The 19,831-nt window shown below is 40.3% G+C and overlaps 1 protein-coding gene across 10 annotated transcripts in view; it reads left to right on the top strand.

Annotated features, from left to right (window-relative positions):
- STAG1 (STAG1 cohesin complex component) overlaps positions 1–19,831 on the top strand; it is a 408,398-nt gene that overhangs the window by 136,576 nt on the left and 251,991 nt on the right. For all 10 annotated transcript variants that reach the window (XM_016942000.4, XM_016942001.4, XM_009446530.5 and 7 more), the window contains one exon: positions 9,843–10,007. In XM_016942000.4, coding sequence (XP_016797489.1) covers positions 9,843–10,007 — 165 coding nt within the window. The remainder of the gene's footprint in view (positions 1–9,842; positions 10,008–19,831) is intronic.

Here is a 19,831-nt window from a genome sequence, read left to right as displayed (position 1 = left end):
TATGAGATATAAAACACTAGTGTTCCTTCATCACTACCAATTGACAAGATTGTATTAGGATGTTGAAAATACATCTTAAATAATATAAGTTCTTTTTTATTTTATTTGTTTATTTTTTGAGGCAGAGCCTCTCTCTGTTGCCCACGCTGCAGTGCAGTGGCACAATCTTGGCTCACTGCAACCTCCACCTCCCGGGTTCAAGCAATTCTCCTGCCTTAGCCTCCTGAGTAACTAGGACTACAGGCGCGTACCACCATGCCTGGCTAATTTTTTGTATTTTTAGTGTAGACGGGGTTTCACCGTGCTGGCCAGGCCGGTCTCAAACTCCTGACCTCAGCTAATCCATCCGCATCAGCCTCCCAAAGTGCTGGGATTACAGGCATGAGACACGACGCCCAGCCAGTATAAGTTCTTTGAAAGCCATGTTTGGGGATAGTGGTTACCACGTTGGACAGTGCACATATAAAGAATCAGTCTGGGTCCAGTCTGGTGAGAGAATCATTGCCAATAATTCAAATGGAGAAAAATTAATGCAAAGAATTAATTGGCCGGGCACAGTGGCGCACACCTGTAATTCTAGCACTTTGGGAAGCCAAGGCGGGGCAAATCACTTGAGTCCAGGAGTTCGAGACCAGCCTGGCCAACATGGTGAAACCCCATCTCTACTAAAAATAAAAAAATTACCTGGGTGTGGTGGCACACACCTGTAATCCCATCTCCTTGAGAGCCTGAGGCACGAGAATCACCTGAACCTGGGAGGCAGAGGTTGCAGTGAGCTGAGATTGCATCATTACATTCTAGTCTGGGTGACAGAGTAAGACTCCGTCTTAAAAAATAATTATTAACTATTTAAAGGCTTCAAATCATTTGTCATTTGGGAACTGCAAATCAAGACAACAATGAGATCCTACTACATGCCTATTAGAATGGCTGAAATTTAAAAATCTGACAATATCAGTTTCCTGGGAGGTATGTGATACCACAGAAACTCTGATTTCTTTTTTTTTTTTTTTTTTGAGACGGAGTCTCACTCTGTTCACTTTGTTGCCCAGGCTGGAGTGCAGTGGCATGATCGTGGCTCACTGCAAGCTCCGCCTCCTGGGTTCACACCATTCTCCTGCCTCAGCCTCCCAAGTAGCTGGGACTACAGGCACCTGCCACCACACCTGGCTAATTTTTTTTGTATTTTTAGTAAGGGACAGAGTTTCACCATGTTAGCCAGGATGGTCTCAATCTCCTGACCTCGTGATCCGCCCACCTCAGCCTCCCAAAGTGCTGGGATTACAGGTGTGAGCCACCGCGCCCGGCCCAGAAACTCTCATTTCTTGCTGGTAGAAATGCAAAATGGTACAGCCACTTTGAAAGACAGTTTGGCAATTTCATACAAAGCTAAACATAGTCTTACTCAAAGTTCCAGCAGTTATACCTCTAGGCATATACATAGCTGATTTTAAAAATTAAGTACACAGAAAAACCTGCTTGTGAATGTTTTTTATTTGTAATTGCCTAACAGTGGTGACCCAGATGCCCATTATTTGGTAAATGGCTAACAAAATGTGATACATCCATGGAATGGAATGCTATTCAACAATTTTTTTGAATGACCTATTTGGCCACTAAAAGACATGGATGAATGTTTTTGTTTTAAGACAGGGTCTTGCTCTGTTGTTCAGGCTGGAGGGAGTGCAGTGGAACATTCATGGCTCACTGCAGCCTCAGGCTCCTAGGCTCAAGCCATCCTTCTGCATAGCTGGAGCTACAGGCACATGCCACCGTGTCCAGCTAACTTTTTAGTTCTTGTTTTTTGTTTTTTTTATCCTTTATCTTTAGATATTTTTTCTTTTTTCTTTGTATTTCTTGTCAATTGATAAATTTTTTTATTTTTTATTTTTTTGTAGAGAAGGAGTCTTGCTTTGTTTCCCAGGCTGGTCTTGAACTCTTGGCCTCAGCAATCCTTCCGCCTTGTCCTCTCAATGTACGGGGATTAGAGGTGTGAGCCACCGTGCCCAGCCAGACATGGATCTTAAATGCATATTATTAAAGTGAAAGATGTTAGTCTAAAAGGCCTACATGTTGTTAGACTCCAGTTACAGGTTGAGCAACCCTAATAGAAAAATCTGAAATCTGAAATGCTCTGAAGTTCGAAACTTTCTGAATCCCAACATGTAGCCATATAAAAAATCCACACATAGGCCAGGCGCAGTGGCTCATGCCTGTAATCCCAGCACTTTGGGAGGCCGAGGCGGGCAGATCACAAGGTCAGGAGATCGAGACCATCCTGGGTAACACAGTGAAACCCAGTCTCTACTAAAAATACAAAAAATTAGCTGGGCATGGTGGCGGGCACCTGTAGTCCCAGCTACTCGGGAGGCTGAGGCAGGAGAATGGCGTGAACCCAGGAGGCGGAGCTTGCGGTGAGCCGAGATCGCGCCACCGCACTTCAGCCTGGGCGACAGAGCGAGACTCTGTCTTATAAAAAAAAAAAATTCCACACATAACCTTATGTGACGGGTCACAGTTAAAACCAAGATCAAGGCGAGATGCAGTGGCTTACCCCTGTAATCCCAGCATTTGGGAGGTGAGGCAGGCAGATATCTTGAGCTCACGAGTTTGAGACCAGCCTGGGCAACATGGCAAAACCCATCTGTACCAAAAAAAAAAAAAAAAAGCCGGGTGTGGTGGCTAGTGCTTATAGTCCCAACTACTTAGGTGGCTTAGGCTGGAGGATTGCTTAAGCTTGGGAGGGGAGGTTGCAGTGAGCTGTGATCGTGCCACTGTACTCCAGCCTGGGTGACAGAGTAAGACTGTGTCTCAAAAAAAAAGAAAAAGTAAAAAGGTCAAAACTTTGTTTCATGCACAAAATTATTAAAAATATTATGGCCAGGCACGATGGCTTACACCTGTAATCCCAGCACTTTGGGATGCTGAGGCGGGCGGATCACCTGAGGTCGGGAGTTCGAGACCAGCCTGACCAACATGGAGAAACCTCATCTCTACTAAAAACACAAAATTAGCCGGGCATGGTGGCGCATGCTTGTAATCCCAGCTACTTGGGAGTCTGAGGCAGGAGAATCGCTCGAACCCGGGAGGCGGAGGTTGCAGTGAGCCTAGATTGTGCCGTTGCAATCCAGCCTAGGCGGCAAGAGTGAAACTCTGTCTAAAAGAAAAAAAAATTATGTAAAATTCCTTTCAGGCTGTGTGTGTAAGGTATATATGAAACATAAACGAGTTTCATGTTTAGACTTGAGTTCCATCCCCAAGATGTTTCATTATGTATGTGCAAATATTCTAAAATTTGAAAAAACTGGAAGTCTGACACACTTCTTGTTCCAACCATTTCAGATAAGGGGTACTCAACCCATATATTAATATGTGGAAAAAAGGAAACTATGATGATGATTAAAAAAGGAAAAACTAGTGGTTTCCTGAGAAGGGGAAGAGAAAGGGTTGAACGGGCAATACACAGGATTTTTAAAGTAAACTATTCTCCATGATAACCATTAATTTTGCATACACAACACCAAGCATTTGTCAAAACCCTTAGAACTTCACAGAACAAAGAGTAAATGTGTTTTTTTTCTTTCATAATTGAGATTTTGTTGGTTGTGTTGGGGATTAGTACACAGACATTTCAGTTTGTGTGCAATTCTTAACATACATACTGAAAATCTAAAAAAAAAGTTTGTAATTCTTTTTTAAAGTTATTCCAGTGACTTTCCAGCTTAAAATTTGGAGGCAAATTTTCCTTGAGTCTATCAAGTACCAGTATCTTCACATGTTGATAAGCTGTTAAATACACTTCTCCAATTCAGTTAAAAGCATATACACAACATACTCAAATATTCAGTCTTTCACAGCACATTAACAAAGTTATTGGGAAAACAGGAATACCACAACCAAAGATGTTAGAGTGCACACAATTCTGACAGGGAGAGCCATGATCAAGGAGTTTTTATTTGTTTGTTTGTTGGTTTTTAGAAAATCCTGCTAAAGGCCAGGTACAGTGGCTTACACCTGTAATCCCAGCACTTTGGGAGGCTGAGGTGGGTGGATCACAAGGTCAGGAATTTGAGACCTGCCTGGCCAATATGGTGAAATCCCATCTCTACTAAGAATACAAAGATTAGCTGGGAGTGGTGGTGGGCACCTGTAGTCCCAGCTACTTGGGAGGCTGAGGCAGGAGAATCACTTGAACCTGGGAGGGGGAAGTTGCAGTGAGCTGAGATCGCACCACTGTACTCCAGCCTGGGCGGCAGACGAGACTCCATCTCAAAAAAAGAAAAAAAAGAAAATTCTGCTATAAAAAAACATGGAATAGAAATAATTTAAAATATCCAAGACATTAAAATGCAAAAATTTTTTTTTTTAATTCAGGACTATAACTCCATGTTGCCATTTTATATGCTTTGTCTTTTAGGATATGAAAAGTAACCCCCATCTATGGAATGTTAAGCTGACACCCAACACAGTCAAAGCCTCCGACAACAATTCAGTATCCCACACTATTTTCTGGTTGTACCAAAAGATAACCAGTGAACGATTTCACCTCTTATAAACAAAAAGCATTTACACTTTAAAAATGGGATGTGGGTAGGATTCCCTTCTTCTTAAAAATGTTTCTAGATCTACTAAAAAACTTGCATTTATACAATAGTTGATAAAAATATTCCTCTGGATTCTACTAGAATAGAAGGACCACTGATAATAGTATATGATATTAATCAGACTTGGCTTCTTTTTCTCCGGCTTCACCAGAAGCTGGACTCTTCTTGGTTTTGCTTTGTCCATTTTCTGCAGGTAAATCTATAGTTTTTCGGTTAGCCTCATCAGCCTCTTTTCTCTTTGCTCCCCTTTTCCCTTTTCTTTATACCTTTTACATGTATATATGTGTGTGTGTGTGTATATATATGTATCTATAAATATATATTTATATACAAATTTATATACAAATATATATACACATATATAAAAGCTAATTTTTGTAATTTTTTGTCTAGACAGGGTTTCGCCATGTTGCCCAGGCTGGTCTTGAACTCCTGGGCTCAAGCGATCTGCCTGCCCTGACCTCTGCTGGCATTACAGGTGTGAGCCACTGTACCTGGCCCTGTTTGTACTTTCCTGCTGCCTTTTTTGACTTCATTTCCACTTTTCAGGAGCAGGTTTAGCTGACAACCATGCCTGTCTTCCTCTTTGACTCTTTCTTCACTTCGACTTCCACCTCTGCTTAGCTGACTTTCCTCTTGGGCATCATTGCAGTGGGGAGAGTACATACTGGGTGCTAGTGGGCCATGGTGCACAGAGAGCCTCAGTGAGCTGGGCTGCCGGGCTGCCTGTTCACTGCCGCTCCTCCAACTGCCTGAGCTACTGATACCTGCTCAAAGAGTGACTTTGTTATGTGTAACATATGGGAGGTGTATTTTATGTTTTGTCCACATAAGAACCTAGAAGCAAAGGTACTCTAGTAGCAACGAGCAAAACATAGTGTCTAGTTCTTTTTTTTTTTTTTTTTTGAGATAGGTTCTCGCTGTCATTCAGGAGTACAGTGCTACAATCACGGCTCACTGCAGACTCCACCTCCCCGGCTCATTCGATTCTCCTACTTCAGCCTGCTGAGCAGCTGGGACTACAGGCACACACTACTACCCTAGCTAACTTTGTAGAGATGGGCTTTTGCCATGTTGCTCAGGCTGGTCTGGAACTCCTGGGATCAAGTCATCCTCCCTACCTTGTCTACCCCTGTGCTGGTATTACCAGTGTGCAGTTCTTTTTGTTGTTTTGTTTTTGAGATAGGGTCTCGCTGTCATCCAGGAGTACAGTGCTATAATCACGGCTCACTGCAGACTCTACCTCCCCGGCTCAATCGATTATCCCACTTTAGCCTGCTGAGCAGCTGGGACTACAGGCACACATTACTACCCTAGCTAACTTTGTAGAGATGGGCTTTTGCCATGTTGCTCGGGCTGGTCTGGAACTCCTGGGATCAAGTCATCCTCCCCACCTTGTCTACCCCTGTGCTGGTATTACCAGTGTGCAGTTTTTTTTTTTTTTTTTTTTGAGATGGAGTCTTGCTCTGTTGCCCAGGCTGGAGTACAATGGTGCGATTTCAGCTCACTGCAACCTCTCTGCCTCCTAGGTTCAAGCGATTCTCCCGACTCAGCCTCCTGAGTAGCTGGGATTACAGGCATGTGCCACCACGCCTGGATAATTTTTGTATTTTTAGTAGCGACGGGGTTTTGCCATGTTGGCCAGGCTGGTCTAGAACTCCTTATCTCAGGTGATCTGCCCGCCTTGGCCTCCCAAGGTGCTGGGATTACAGGCGTGAGCCATTGTGCCCGGCCAACCAGTGTGCAGTTCTTACTCTCTGATATCATTTTCCAATAAAAGGAACCCAGTCTCTTTCTTCTATTGGTTGATTCTAGAACTGGGGCAAGGAATATACAGGGTGAACCTGGAGCATCTTGTGCCAGTAAGTAGCCAAGTGCTAAAAAAGAAATGAAAAACCACACAGAATGATGTGATTATGCCATAAGGACTTGGGAGCCAACTAAAAGAGCTCCCATTGGCCAAAGCTGAAACAATTTGAACAACAAAGTAAAACAGTATTGAATTACATCGGACACGGTGGCTCACGCCTGTAATCCTAGCACTTTGGGAGACCGAGGTGGGTGGATCACTTGAGATCAGGAGTTCAAGACCAGCCTGGCCAACATGGTGAAACCCCATCTCTACTAAAAACACAAAAATTAGTTGGGTGTAGTGGCACATGCCTGTAATCCCAGCTACTCAGGAGGCTGAGGCAGAAGAATCGCTTGAACCCAGGAGGCAGAGGTTGCAGTGAGCAAAGATCGCAACCACCGCACTCCAGCCTGAGCAACAAAGAGAGAATCTGTCTCCAAAAAGAAAGCAAAACAAAACAAGTAGTATTGAATTAGAACCCCAAGTATAAAATAAATGATGAGTGTATACTGATATAAATGATTGAATAAATAAATGGTTGAGAATAGACAAATCTTCCATGTGAGAGAATTATAATTTGTGTAAATACTTCCTCAAGGAGGTGGAGTGGAACTTCCCCTTAAATGTGGGCTATACATAGTGACTTTCTTCTGAAGGGTACACTATGGAAAGAGTAAGAAAAGTACAGAAGTAAAACCTGACAAAACACTACGTCAGCCAAGTGATTTAGGTCAATATCAACATTGATTAATTATGTTGATAGTATGTACTCTTGATATGAGGTGATAAAAATGGCATGTTACCGGCTGGGCGTGGTGGCTCAAGCCTGTAATCCCAGCACTTTGGGAGTCTGAGGTGGGCGGATCACGAGGTCAGGAGATCAAGACCATCCTGCCTAACACAGTGAAACCACATCTCTACTAAAAAAAAAAAAAAAAAAAATTAGCCGGGGTGGTGGCACACACCTGTAGTTTCAGCTACTCGGGAGGCTGAGGCAGGAGAATTGCTCGAACCCAGCAGACAGAGGTTGTAGTGAGCTGAGATCGCGCCATTGCACGTTAGCCTGGGCAACAAGTTAACTTCGTCCCAAAAAAAAAAAAAAAAAAAACGTTACCTCTCCTTTCTTCTCAAATCCCATAATCCCTTGTCTAGTTATGACAAAAACATCAGACAAATTCCAGTGAGGAACCTATTAGAAAATGCCTGATCAATATTTCTCAAAACTCTATGGTCATCAAAAACCAGGAGAATCTGAGAAACTGTCACAGCCAAAAGGAGCTTAGGAAGACATGATGATTGAATGTAATATTGTATCCTGGATGGACTCCTAGACCAAAAGGTCATTAGGCAAGAAGTAAGAAAAATCAGGCCGCTTGTGGTGGCTGATGCCTGTCATTGTGGCACTTTGGGAGGTGAGGTGGGTGGATCACTTGAGGTCAGGAGTTCAAGACCAGCATGGCCAACATGGCGAAACCTTGTCTGTACTGAAAGTACAAAAATGAGCTGGGCGTGATGACAGGCGCCTATGATCATAGCTACTCTAGAGGCTGAGGCAGGAGAATCACTTGAACTTGGGAGGCGGAGGTAGCAGTGAGTCGAGATTGTGTCACTGCACTCCAGCCTGGGCAACAGAGCGAGACTCCCTCTCAAAAAAAAAAAAAATTCAAAGAAAGTATGGGCTTTTGTTAGTGTATCAGTATTGGTTTATTGTAACAAATGTACCATACTAATGTAAGATGTTAATTATAGGAGTAACCATATGTAAAGTATTTAGGAATTTTCTGTACTATCTTCATAACTTTTTTTTTTGTAAATCTGAAAGTTCTAAAAAAAGTTTATTTAAAAATTAAGCAATGAACCCTATACATTAATCCACAAACAGAAATGGTTAGAGGGCCATTAACTACTAACAGAAGTGAAAAGAGGACTGTCCTGTCAGAAACACAGTAAAAGCAAATGCAGGGAGCAGGTACTGTAATAAGGAAAAGAAGCCCCTCCAAGCTATGCCTTGTAGTGTTCCTCTAGTACCTTCCTTTTACAAAGCCTAATACTGCAGCAGATGGCAAAAGATAAATGTTTACAGGGTCCAGCTTCAGTGTCAAAAAGCAGGGCAAATTTATTTCAATTTATTGTCTCTCATTGGAGACACTTATCTCATTGGAGATGAGAGACCATAAATTGATAAGTGAAGCAGGCATATAATGGGAATGAATTAAATTACTCAATAGAGAGCATAAGGACTGAGAAGAAAAGATACTTAGGGGAGACCTCTAGGTAATACTAGCAGGTAAGAAATACAGGGAGGGGAAAGATAACTGAAAGGAAAGGAAAAAAGTCATGTCTGTTAAGAGAGTTTCAAGAAATGTCTATTGCATTTAGCAATGTTGGTGTCACTGGTGAGTTTGGTGAAGTAGCAACTGTAGAAGGAGTTTGTATGTGAATGAATGGATGTATGAATGAATGAAATTAACAGGAATAGATACAGTGACTGCCAACAATTTTTTCAAATGATCCTTGGCCCTAAAGGTGAGATAGAGATAAGATTATAGCAAGTATTAACTTTTTAAAATAAAGTTGGGGGGAGGGGATGGTATGTTAATTAAAGAATGTAAACTCCATCAGGGCAAGAATGTTTGTCTGTTTTGTTTATTGCTGTATTGCCAGTACCTGAAATAGTTCCAGATATGTTCAGCATATTTGTTGCATGACTAAGAAATACTTGAGCATTTCAGCAGGGGTAGAAGTTGAATATATGGCATTTCCCAGAAATGTTTTCTGTACAAGATTTCTGAGGAAGTAGGAGAGTATCAATGAATGTATGCAGAAGGAAATGTCAAGAAGGCGCAAGGTTAAAATATTCAACATTGGCATTATTATTGTACAAAACACTAAAGCAATTTTTAAAACATCATCTAGGTGTGGTGGCTCATGCTGTTAATTCCAGCATTTTTTAAGGCCAAGGTGGGCGAATCATTTGAGGTCAGGAGTACGAGACCAGCCTGGCCAACATGGTGAAACTCCGTCTCTATTGAAAATACAAAAATTAACTGGTCATGGTGGTGGGGTCTGTAATCTCAGCTACTCGGGAGGCTGAGGCAGGAGAATCACTTGAACCTGGGAGGAGGATGCTGCAGTGAGCTAAGAGAGTGCCACTGCACTCCATCCTGGGCGACAGAGCAAGACTCTGTCTCAAAAAACAAAAGAAAGTTACCTTCATACCTTTTATATATAAACTTATGTTTTGCTCTTTGCACTTTTTTGAATTACTGAGAAGAAATTTTAAAGTTTCTTTTGGTTAGGGATTATATTTCTTCTATAGTAGTGATCATTTTATATAAAGCAAAGTAAACCTAATCGAATGGAATCTTTTTTTATCTTTTTTTCAGTCTACAAATAAGAAACCTCGAAAATCTCCAGGTGAGAAGAGCAGAATTGAAGCTGGAATTAGAGGAGTAGGCCGTGGAAGAGCTAATGGACACCCTCAACAGAATGGGGAAGGGGAGCCTGTCACATTATTTGAGGTGGTGAAACTGGGGAAAAGTGCAATGCAGGTAAATTTTAAGTTTTTATTTCATGTATAAAGCAATACAGTTAATAACTTGGGTGGAATCAGTTAGTGTATATATTGGCACTTTATATACTTCTGTTGATTATGTAAGCAACCTTTCAGTTTATCCTGAAAGGTTATTATTTTGCTTTGTTTTGCAAAGAGTGTCAGGAATGGCTGTTTAATTGTAAGATGTACTTTTGTTTAAATTGTTCTAAGTAAAAAGGTCTACTAGAAGCTGCCCAAGAGAATTTTTATTGTCTTGATTTTTTTTTGAATCTGATTTAGTGTAAGTAACACATGTGTCTTTCAGAGTATTTGAAAGAAGAAGGGATATAAAAAAAGAATTCTTAAGTAGTGAATTAGGAATAACCAGAACTACATCATTTGTAACTTTCTTTCTTTCTTTCTTTCTTTTTTTTTGAGACAGAGTCTGGCTCTGTCGCCCAGGCTGGAGTGCAGTGGCACAATCTTGGCTCACTTCAAGCTCTGCCTCCCGGGTTCACGCCATTCCCCTGCCTCAGCCTCCCGAGTAGCTGGGACTACAGGTGCCTGCCACCATGCCCGGCTAATTTTTTGTATGTTTTTTAGTAGAGATGGGGTTTCACCGTGTTACCCAGGATGATCTCGATCTGCTGACCTCGTGATCCACCTGCCTCAGCCTCCCAAAGTACTGGGATTACAGGCGTGAGCCACCGCGCCCGGCCATAACTTTCTTACTCTTTTATCTCTTCTCATTTAGTCCATAAATACTAAGTATTCTGCAGGAGCACCATTCTCACTAATGCATTGTAAGGATAAGCCATAATTATTTTTCTTTAGTGTGTATATTTTTATCACTGTCATTAAATGTGTTTATTATTTATGTTCGTCTCTACATTTTTAAACATTTTAAAATGCTAGAGGTGGAATTATTTGGCTAAAGGATATTTTTAAATTGTGAAATATATAAATACTGTATTTCTCTCCCGTAAATTGTACTATTTCACCTTTCACACGAAGTGTACAGGAGAATTGCTTGAACCCAGGAGGTGGAGGTTGCAGTGAGCCGAGATTGTGCCACTGCACTCCAGCCTGGGGTACAGAGCCAGACTCTATCTCAAAAAAAAAAAAAAATTAGGTAATTGTGAAACGGAATTACTATTAGAACTAAAACAGACAACTTTTCATTAGTATACTTTCTATTATATTTTTTACCTATATTTCTTTTTGAAGCCCTTAAGGGTGTTTAGTGTTTCTTTCTTTTTATGTATGTTACCAGATTAACGTGTTGTGTTCAAGAGTCCTGGAATTTGTGTGGGCAGGGAAGGAGGTGGATTAGTGGGATGATGCTAAATGGTGAAACATGTATTGAATTTCCAGTTACCCAAAGCAATGGATGACAATATTTAAATTATATAAGTTTAATATAAAAATAGATTTGTGACCTTTTGCCATTAAGCTTGATAATTTATTCATTATACTTTTGTTTCTGAGACAGAGTCTTACTCCGTTGCCCAGGTTGGAGTGCAGTGGCTCACTGCAACCTCCACCTCCCGGGTTCAAGGGATTCTTGTGCCTCAGCCTCCTGAATAGCTGGGATTACAGGTGTGTGCCAGCACGCCCAGCTAATTTTTGTATTTTTAGTAGAGATGGAGTTTCACCATGTTGGCCAGGCTGGTCTGAAACTCCTGACCTCAAGTGATGCACCCACCTCTGCCTTCCAAAGTGCTGGGATTACAGGCATGAGTCACCATGCCCGGCCTCATTATACTTTAATGGAAGAATTGTTAACAAGCTACGGAAGCATTAATTTTAAAGACCTTTTCTATTGCTTCCCACCTTTAGGTAGAAATACAAGCAGAAAAATGACAGAAATGTATTTTTATGTAAAATTTTGATAATTGCATTTCAGATATTTTTCTTCTCTCTCTCTTTTTTTTTTTTGTTTGAGATGGAGTGTCTCTCTGTCGCCAGGCTGGAGTGCAGTGGCGTGATCCCGGCTTGCTGCAACCTCCGCCTCCCAGGTTCAAGCGATTCTCCTGCCTCAACTTCCCAAGTAGCTGGGACTACAGGTGCACACCACCATGCCCAGCTAATTTTTGTATTTTTAGTAGAGATGGGGCTTTACCACGTTGGCCAGGACGGTCTCGATCTCCTGACCTTGTGGTCCGCCCACCTCGGCCTCCCAAAGTGCTGGGATTATAGACGTGAGCCACTGTGCCCGGCCTTACTTCCTTTTCTTTAAATGTAAGCCTTTATTTTATCAGATATTTATGTAAAAATAATTTTCATGCATATTGTATTAAAGCTTAATGCCAGTCCTTATTTTTAATATTAACAAACTCTTATCATCATCTATATTTGAAATAAAACATTGACCAATAGAAGTGTTTTCAGTTTTAATTCATGGTATTCTTCTCTTCATCCATATTACTCTTTTCTAATTATACTCTTATGCTGTGTCTTTTCTGCTGAAACTTTTTTTTTTTTTTTTTTTTTTTTTGGAGAATGAGCCTCTCTCTATCAGCCAGGCTGAAATACAGTGGACGATCTCAGCTCACTGCAACTTCTGCCCCACAGGTTCAAGCGATTCTCCTGCCTCAACCTCCCGAGTAGCTGGGGTTACAGGTGCCTGCCACCACGTCTAGCTAATTTTTTGTTTGTTTGTTTGTTTGTTTTGTATTTTTAGTAGAGATAGGCTTTCACCGTGTTGGCCAGGCTGCTCTCAAACTCCTGACCTCAAGTGATCTGCCTGCCTCACCCTCCCAAAGTGCTGGGATTACAGGCATGAGCCACCACTCCCAGCTGTCTTTGGCTGAAACTTTTTGTTTCTCATTTTCTGAAAGATAATGATCCATAGTCAGGACTCTGTCCATAATTTGGTGTTAACCCACCTTTCAACTTCTTCTTACTGTTTCTCTCTTGAAATCTGCTTCATGTTATTTTTACTGTAATTTTAATTATTAATATTTTTTACTGGCTATATTTAAAATTTATAAACGTTTGTAATTTTTTTATGTGGCAGTCTTTTGGGCACATTTTTTTCTATGAATTTACCTTCTGATTTTTATTATTTTGGCAGTACTTCCTAAAATAGTTGGGTCATGGTTTATTTAACTAGATTTTATTTGAACTGTTTCCAGTTTTATTGTATTAAAAATAGTACTTCTTTAGGCTGGGTGTGGTGGCTCATGCCTGTAATCTCAGCCCTTTGGGAGGCTGAGGCGGGTGGATCAGTTGAGGTCAGGAGTTTGAGACCAGTCTGGCCAACATGGTGAAACCCTGTCTCTACTAAAAATACAAAAATTAGCTGGATGTGGTGGTGTGCTCCTGTAATCCCAGCTACTCAGGAGGCTGAAGCAGGAGAACTGCTTGAACCCAGGAGGCGGAGGTCGCAGTGAGCCAAGATTGCACCACTGCACTCCAGCCTTGGCGACAGAGCAAGACTTCGTCTCAAACAAAACAAAACAAAACAAAACAAAACACAACAACAAGAAAAAATAAAGAGCACAGCTGTGCGTGGTTGCTCACGCCTGTAATCCCAGCATTTTGGGAGGCCCAGGCGGGCAGATCAGAAGGTCAGGAGTTTGAGACCACCCTGGCCAATATGGTAAAATCCCATCTCTACTAAAAATAAAAAAAAAATTAGCTGGGCATGGTTGCGCAAGCCTGTAATCCCAGCTACTCAGGAGGCTGAGGCAGAATTGCTTGAACCCGGGAGGTAGAGGTTGCATTGAGCCAAGATTGTGCCACTACACGCCAGCCTGGGTGACAGAGCGAGACTCCGTCTCAAAAATAAAAAATAAAGAGCAAGATAATACAAGCAGACATCAGTGATTTAGAAACAAAGTAGGCATTTCTGTGGTTTGTATGGAAGAAAACTACAAAGTGATGAACAGGATTGGGTTTAGGGCAGAGAAGCATATGCTTTAAAAAGCCAGGAGTTTGGTTGTTGAGTGTTAAAGTGCTTCATGAAGAATAGGAGAATCGAATCGGGATTATTACATGAAGCCAAGGCCTAATGTGAGTCTCCCCATTTGTAAAGCAGGCTGAAGGAAAGTGCCAATAACTACTGCATAGGCTTATGTTTAGGGTAATCGTGTATCTCAAGTTACCCTTGAGACGTCCAGTTTGTGCTTATTGTCCGTGTATTTATTAATAGAGGCTCCTTTAATATTCAGAAGGGTAGTAGTTTGCATGGCAATTTTTATTAAAACATCACTTACAGGAAATCAAAAGCTGAGGAAAGGGAGAAGATGGACATAATTCTTATAACTGACACCTGAATTGAAATGTCTGTTCATTTGGTTGGTGACTGGGTCTGTGAAAATTCCCAATGTTGTTTTAGGGAAGAGTCTGAAAATTCCCACTCTTGTCTTTTATATGATCTGGTTCTGCCATGGAGGTAATGACAGAAACATAAGAGGGGAGGGATAAATAATAAAATAATGAATAAGTATGTTGAAGATGCTAGAGGGATGAAAGAAGAAATTCTGTCTTATACAAAATAAGGAAGATGAAACAAGATATGAAACAGCAGTCTCGAAAGTTGAAAGTAAATTCTTAAAACAGTACATTATGTTACTGAGGAAAAATACTGCTTTAGGTGCCATGAGAGGGAGAATTCAAGTATTGGCATTTATTGGACTCAGTTAGAATGTAGCCCAGAGAAATAAGGAGGTAAGAAAACATGAAAGAGCCATTTAAAGACTTTGGTATGGATTGAAGGGTTCCAGAATATACCAAGGGAAGAGATCAGAGGGAAGAAAAGAGATGAAGGATTTATTTTATTTTATTTTATTTATTTTTGAGACAGAGTCTCGCTCTGTCACCCAGGCTGGAGTGCAGTGGCGCAATCTCGGCTCACTGCAAGCTCCGTCTCCTGGGTTCACACCACTCTCCTGCTTCAGCCTCCCAAGTAGCTGGGATTACAGGCACATGTCACCATGCTCGGCTAATTTTTTTATTTTTAGTAGATACAGGGTTTTGCCATGTTACCCTAGGCTGGTCTTGAACTCCTGGACTCAAGTGATCCTCCTACCTCAGCCTTCTAAAGTGCTGGAATTACAAGATTGAGCCAGCACACCTAGCCCAATCTCTTTCCTTTTAATGGCTGCATGTATACCACATTTTCTAGTCTATTATTGTTGGGCATTTGGGTTGATTTTATGTCTTTCCTATTATGAATAGTGCTGCAATGAACATACACATGCATGTATGTTTATAATAGAATGATTTACATTCCTTTGGGTATATACCTGTTAATGGGATTGCTGGGTCAAGTGGTATTTCTGCCTTTAGTTCTTTGAGGAATCACGGTCTTAGATAAAATTTTTGAAGAGATAATTTTGGAGAAATTTCCAGACAAATTTCCTTTGATCCAAAGTTTGTTCTCAGGAGTGAGCAAGATAAGTGAAAGTAATTACACAGCTGTAAATAGTATAGTATAACTGAAGTATTAAGGAAATTTTGAAAGATTTCATCAAGGAATGTCTGATCGTTTTCTTTATAATGCAATTAATGTTGGAATACACAGTAAAATAAATTCTCCTGGTAAATTGCATTGTAAAATTTACCAGGAGAATAAAAAGGTGCTTTTTAAAAGTTTGTATTGGCCGGGCACGGTGGCTCACGCCTGTAATCCCAGTACTTTGGGGAGGCCTAGGTGGGCAGATCACAAGGTCAGGAGATCGAAACCATCCTGGGTAACACAGTGAAACCCTGTCTCTACTAAAAATACAAAAAATTAGCCGGGCGTGGTGGCAGGCGCCTGTAGTCCCAGCTACTTGGGAGGCTGAGGCAGGAGAATGGCGTGAACCCGGGAGGTGGAGCTTGCAGTGAGCCGAGATTGCACCATTGCACTCCAGCCTGGGCGACAGAGCGAGACTCCGTCTCAAAAAAAAAAAAAAAAAGTTTATATTAAAGAGGAGATATACAGAGTTGTAATGTGAATATTAGTGAAAGAAATGTTAGTGAAAATGTTGGAGCCAGCTAAAGCATTACTTGGATAGATGTGTTATCTTAAGGGCATTAATGCTAAGCAAAAGCAAAAGAAACTAGAAAAAAGAAAAACAGCAAACCTAACATTACTGTGAAGAAAGGAATAATAAAAGTAGAAATGGAAGTTAAATAGAAAGGTTAAAGAAGGTCAACTAAACCCAAATATTTGAGTCTAAGAAAACTTTAGGACCAGAAGGTTTTATCTTAGGAATACCGAGATGGTTTAATATTAGAAAATCTTTTAGTATAATGTCCAGATAATCTCATTACAGGAGAAAAAAGCCTATACTTACCTGAAGTGATGTAGGATGTTTAGAAAAATTATGTGATAATATATAGCTAATAGTTTTTATAAACAGAAACTTTTGATAATTAGGAACAAGAGGGAACTTCCTTAGCTTGTAAAGGTTATCTCCCCCAAACCTACAGCTCAGATTATGTCATTTTTAAATAACGGTGAAGTTTAGGTGTATTCCCGGGATATAAGCATTATCACTGCTGTTCAGTACTGGAACACCTAACCAATACATTAAAAAAAAAAAAAGAAGAGCTATAGCAATTGAAGATGAAGATGCAAAAGTATCCCTATTGGAAGAGGATATAATTGTGTTGAAATTTCAAGAGAAACCGTAGACTGTTAGAACTAATGAGAGCGTTCAGCAACGTTCCTAGATAGAAAGTTTAAAAAATCAGTAGCCTTCTGTATGGCATTAATAACCAATTAGAACAAGTAATCAGAAACGAGCATATTCAAGATAGAAGTAAAATCAATGAAGTACAAAATAAAAATCTAATAAAAAATTTGGGTGGAACAGAATAAACTACTATTTTAAAAACCCATCATATTGAGTAATTAAAAAGACCTGACCATACCAATAGTCAGTAAGGTTGTAGAATAGCAACTAGTGGGAGTACAGATCTGTGTACAGATTCTCCTTTGGAGACTATTTTGGTAATATCAAGAAGAGTTGAATGACTTACTGTCCTGTTTTCATTCAGTCAGTAAATATTTAATGAGTGTTTACACTGTGGAAACCACTTTTTTCCTTCTTTCTTTTCTTTACTAAGAATATAACATTAAAGAAACCAATTCAATTCTTAGATACAACCTCTGGATACAATTTTTTTACATGTTTATAAAAGGCATATATAGGAATGAATATTTTTTTCATTGCTTTGTTTATACTAACAAAAAAATAAAAATCCCAAATTTCTATAATAAACTGGATAATTGATAAACTGTGGTATATTTAAACTCTGAAAAAAAAATTTTTTTTTAAGACAGTCTCACTCTGTCGCGCAGATTGGGGTGCCAGTGACATGGTCCCAGCTCACTGTAACCTCTGCCTCCCAGGTTCAAGTGATTCTTGTGCCTCAGCCTCCTAAGTAGCTGGGATTACAGGCATGCGCCAGTACACCTGGCTAAGTTTTTTGTATTTTTAGTAGAGACAAGGTTTCCCTATGTTGGCCAAGCTGGTCTTGAACCCCTGGCCTCAAGCAGTCTGCCTGCCTTGGCCTCCCAAGGTGCTGGGACTACAGATGTGAGCCCCCATGCCTGGCCTGAAATTATTTACCGCATTTAAAATGAGTAAACTAGAATTCTAGGTACCAGTACGAATAAATTTTAAAAATGGATTTTAAAGGTCCAATGCAAATTGCAGAATGATGCATAACACATGATGCTACAGTACTTATAAAGTGTGAAAATATACTTAAGGTTATTTAACATCATGTTTTTTATATTGATTACTTTCTGAAAAGATAGGAGAAAAAGGATAGGACCACAAAGGTTTATATGATATATAGGTATACCTCAGAGATATTGTGGGTTTGGTTCCAGTGAGTCATACAAACTTTTTGGCTTCCTAGTACATATAAAAGTTATATTTACCCTATAGTGTATTGTGCAATATTATTATGTCTGAAAAAAAACCAATGTACGTACCTTAATTAAAAATACTATTAAAAACGCTAATGAACATCTGAACCTTCAGTGAGTCATAATCTTTTTGCTAGTGGAAAGTCTTGCCTTGATGTTGATAGCTGCTGACTGATCAAGTGGCTGTGGTAGTTTCCTAAAACAAGACAACAATGAAGTTTCTGCATCAGTTGACTCTTCCTTTCATGAAAGATTTCTCTGTAGCATGCAATGCTGTTTGATAGCATTTTACTACAGTAGAACTATTTCAAAATTGGAGGAAGTCCTCTCAAACCCTGTCACTGCTTTATCATATAAATTTATGTAATATTCAGAATCCTTTGTTGCCATTTCAACAGTGTTCACAGCATCTTCACCAGGAGTAGGAGTTTAGTAGGCAGTAGCAGAAAACGTTTCTTAATTTAGAAACAGGAAATGCAAAGATAAAATCTGTTATCCGACCATAGAGGACAGTAGATGCCCTTGTAAAAATGGAGCTGAGAGAAACTACATTCTGACCATTGAATACTTTTTGTAAAATTGATGGTATTTTAGAAGGAAAATGACTTGTTTGTATTTTCATTTTTAGAAATGCCTTTCTGGGAGCAATTTAGATGATGATTTGGTGGGCAGGTAAGGCTGGAATCAGACCAAAGGCTTTTTTTTTTTTTTTTTTTAAACACTGATCCATTAGGGAACTAAAGAAAGTTCTTATTTATTTATTTATTTATTGAGATGGAGTCTTGCTCTGTCGCCCAGGCTGGAGTGCAGTGGTGCGGTCTCGGCTCACTGCAAGCTCCACCTCCCGGATTCATGCCATTCTTCTGTCGCAGCCTCCTGAGCAGCTGGGACTGCAGGCGCCCGCAGTTTTGTATTTTCAGTAGCGACAGGGTTTTACCGTGTTAGCCAGGATGGTCTCAATCTCCTGACCTCGTGATCCACCTGCCTCGGCCTCCCAAAGTAGAAAGTTCAAATTTATAGAAGGTCAGTGAGAATGGAGAGGAAGTGACAGATTGTGCAGATATTAAGGCTCTGGAATGATTAGGAAAAATGAGAAAGAGGAAGTAATCTAAGGTGGTCCCTAGTTGTTTGACTTGGTAGTGTTCACTGAAAGTTTGTGTGAATATAGGTATTGGAGGATGGCTATGAGAGTAGTTTGGACATCCTGACTTTTAGATCTGTGACATTAAATACCTGTTGAATTTTGGAACTTTCAAGCTGTGTAGTCTAAGTGATTATTTTTTGCTTTAGTAGTTATGAGTAAGAGCTTGTTAATTTCTGTAATCCATTGGCATTTTCATTTTGTACACCTAGATATCAACTATAAAAGTTGGACTATAGGGCTGGACATGATGGCTCAGTCCTGTAAGCCCAGTACTTTGGGAGGCTGAAGCAGGCAGATCTCTTGAGCCAGGAGTTGGAGACTAGCCTGGGCAACATGGCAAAACCCCATCTCAACCAAAATACAAAAATTAGCCAGGTGTGGTGGCATGTGTCTGTAGTCCCAGCTACTCAGGAGGCTGAGTTGGGAGAATCACCTGAGCCCGGGAAGTGAAGGCTGCAGTGAGCTGTGATTGTGCCATTGCACTCCAGCCTGGGCAACGGGAGTGAGACTCTGTCTCAAAAAAAAAGTTGGATTGTCGTTTATTCATTCAACAAAAATTCCAAGCTAATTGGGTTAGGCGCGCAGGGCTACAATATTAATTAAACTCACCTGACCCTTACCTTCATGGACTTTCTAGTCTTGGAAGAAGAAATAGTTTATACCAATCAAATGATCTATTAATATACAATTAAAAACTGTTGATTAACACTAAGCAAACTTTCTTTGGTCTTAGTGTAGTGATAACAACAGCTTATGTGAATAAGGAACTCTTGTTAGCCTATAAATTAAGTATACTTAGTGAGACAATTTGGTCTTCTGTTTG

This window comes from Pan troglodytes, chromosome 2 (assembly GCF_028858775.2).
Source record: "Pan troglodytes isolate AG18354 chromosome 2, NHGRI_mPanTro3-v2.0_pri, whole genome shotgun sequence".
In the NCBI taxonomy this organism is placed as follows: domain Eukaryota; kingdom Metazoa; phylum Chordata; class Mammalia; order Primates; family Hominidae; genus Pan; species Pan troglodytes.
Note: the sequence above shows the minus strand (reverse complement) of the source record. Positions and strands in the feature narration are given on the sequence as shown.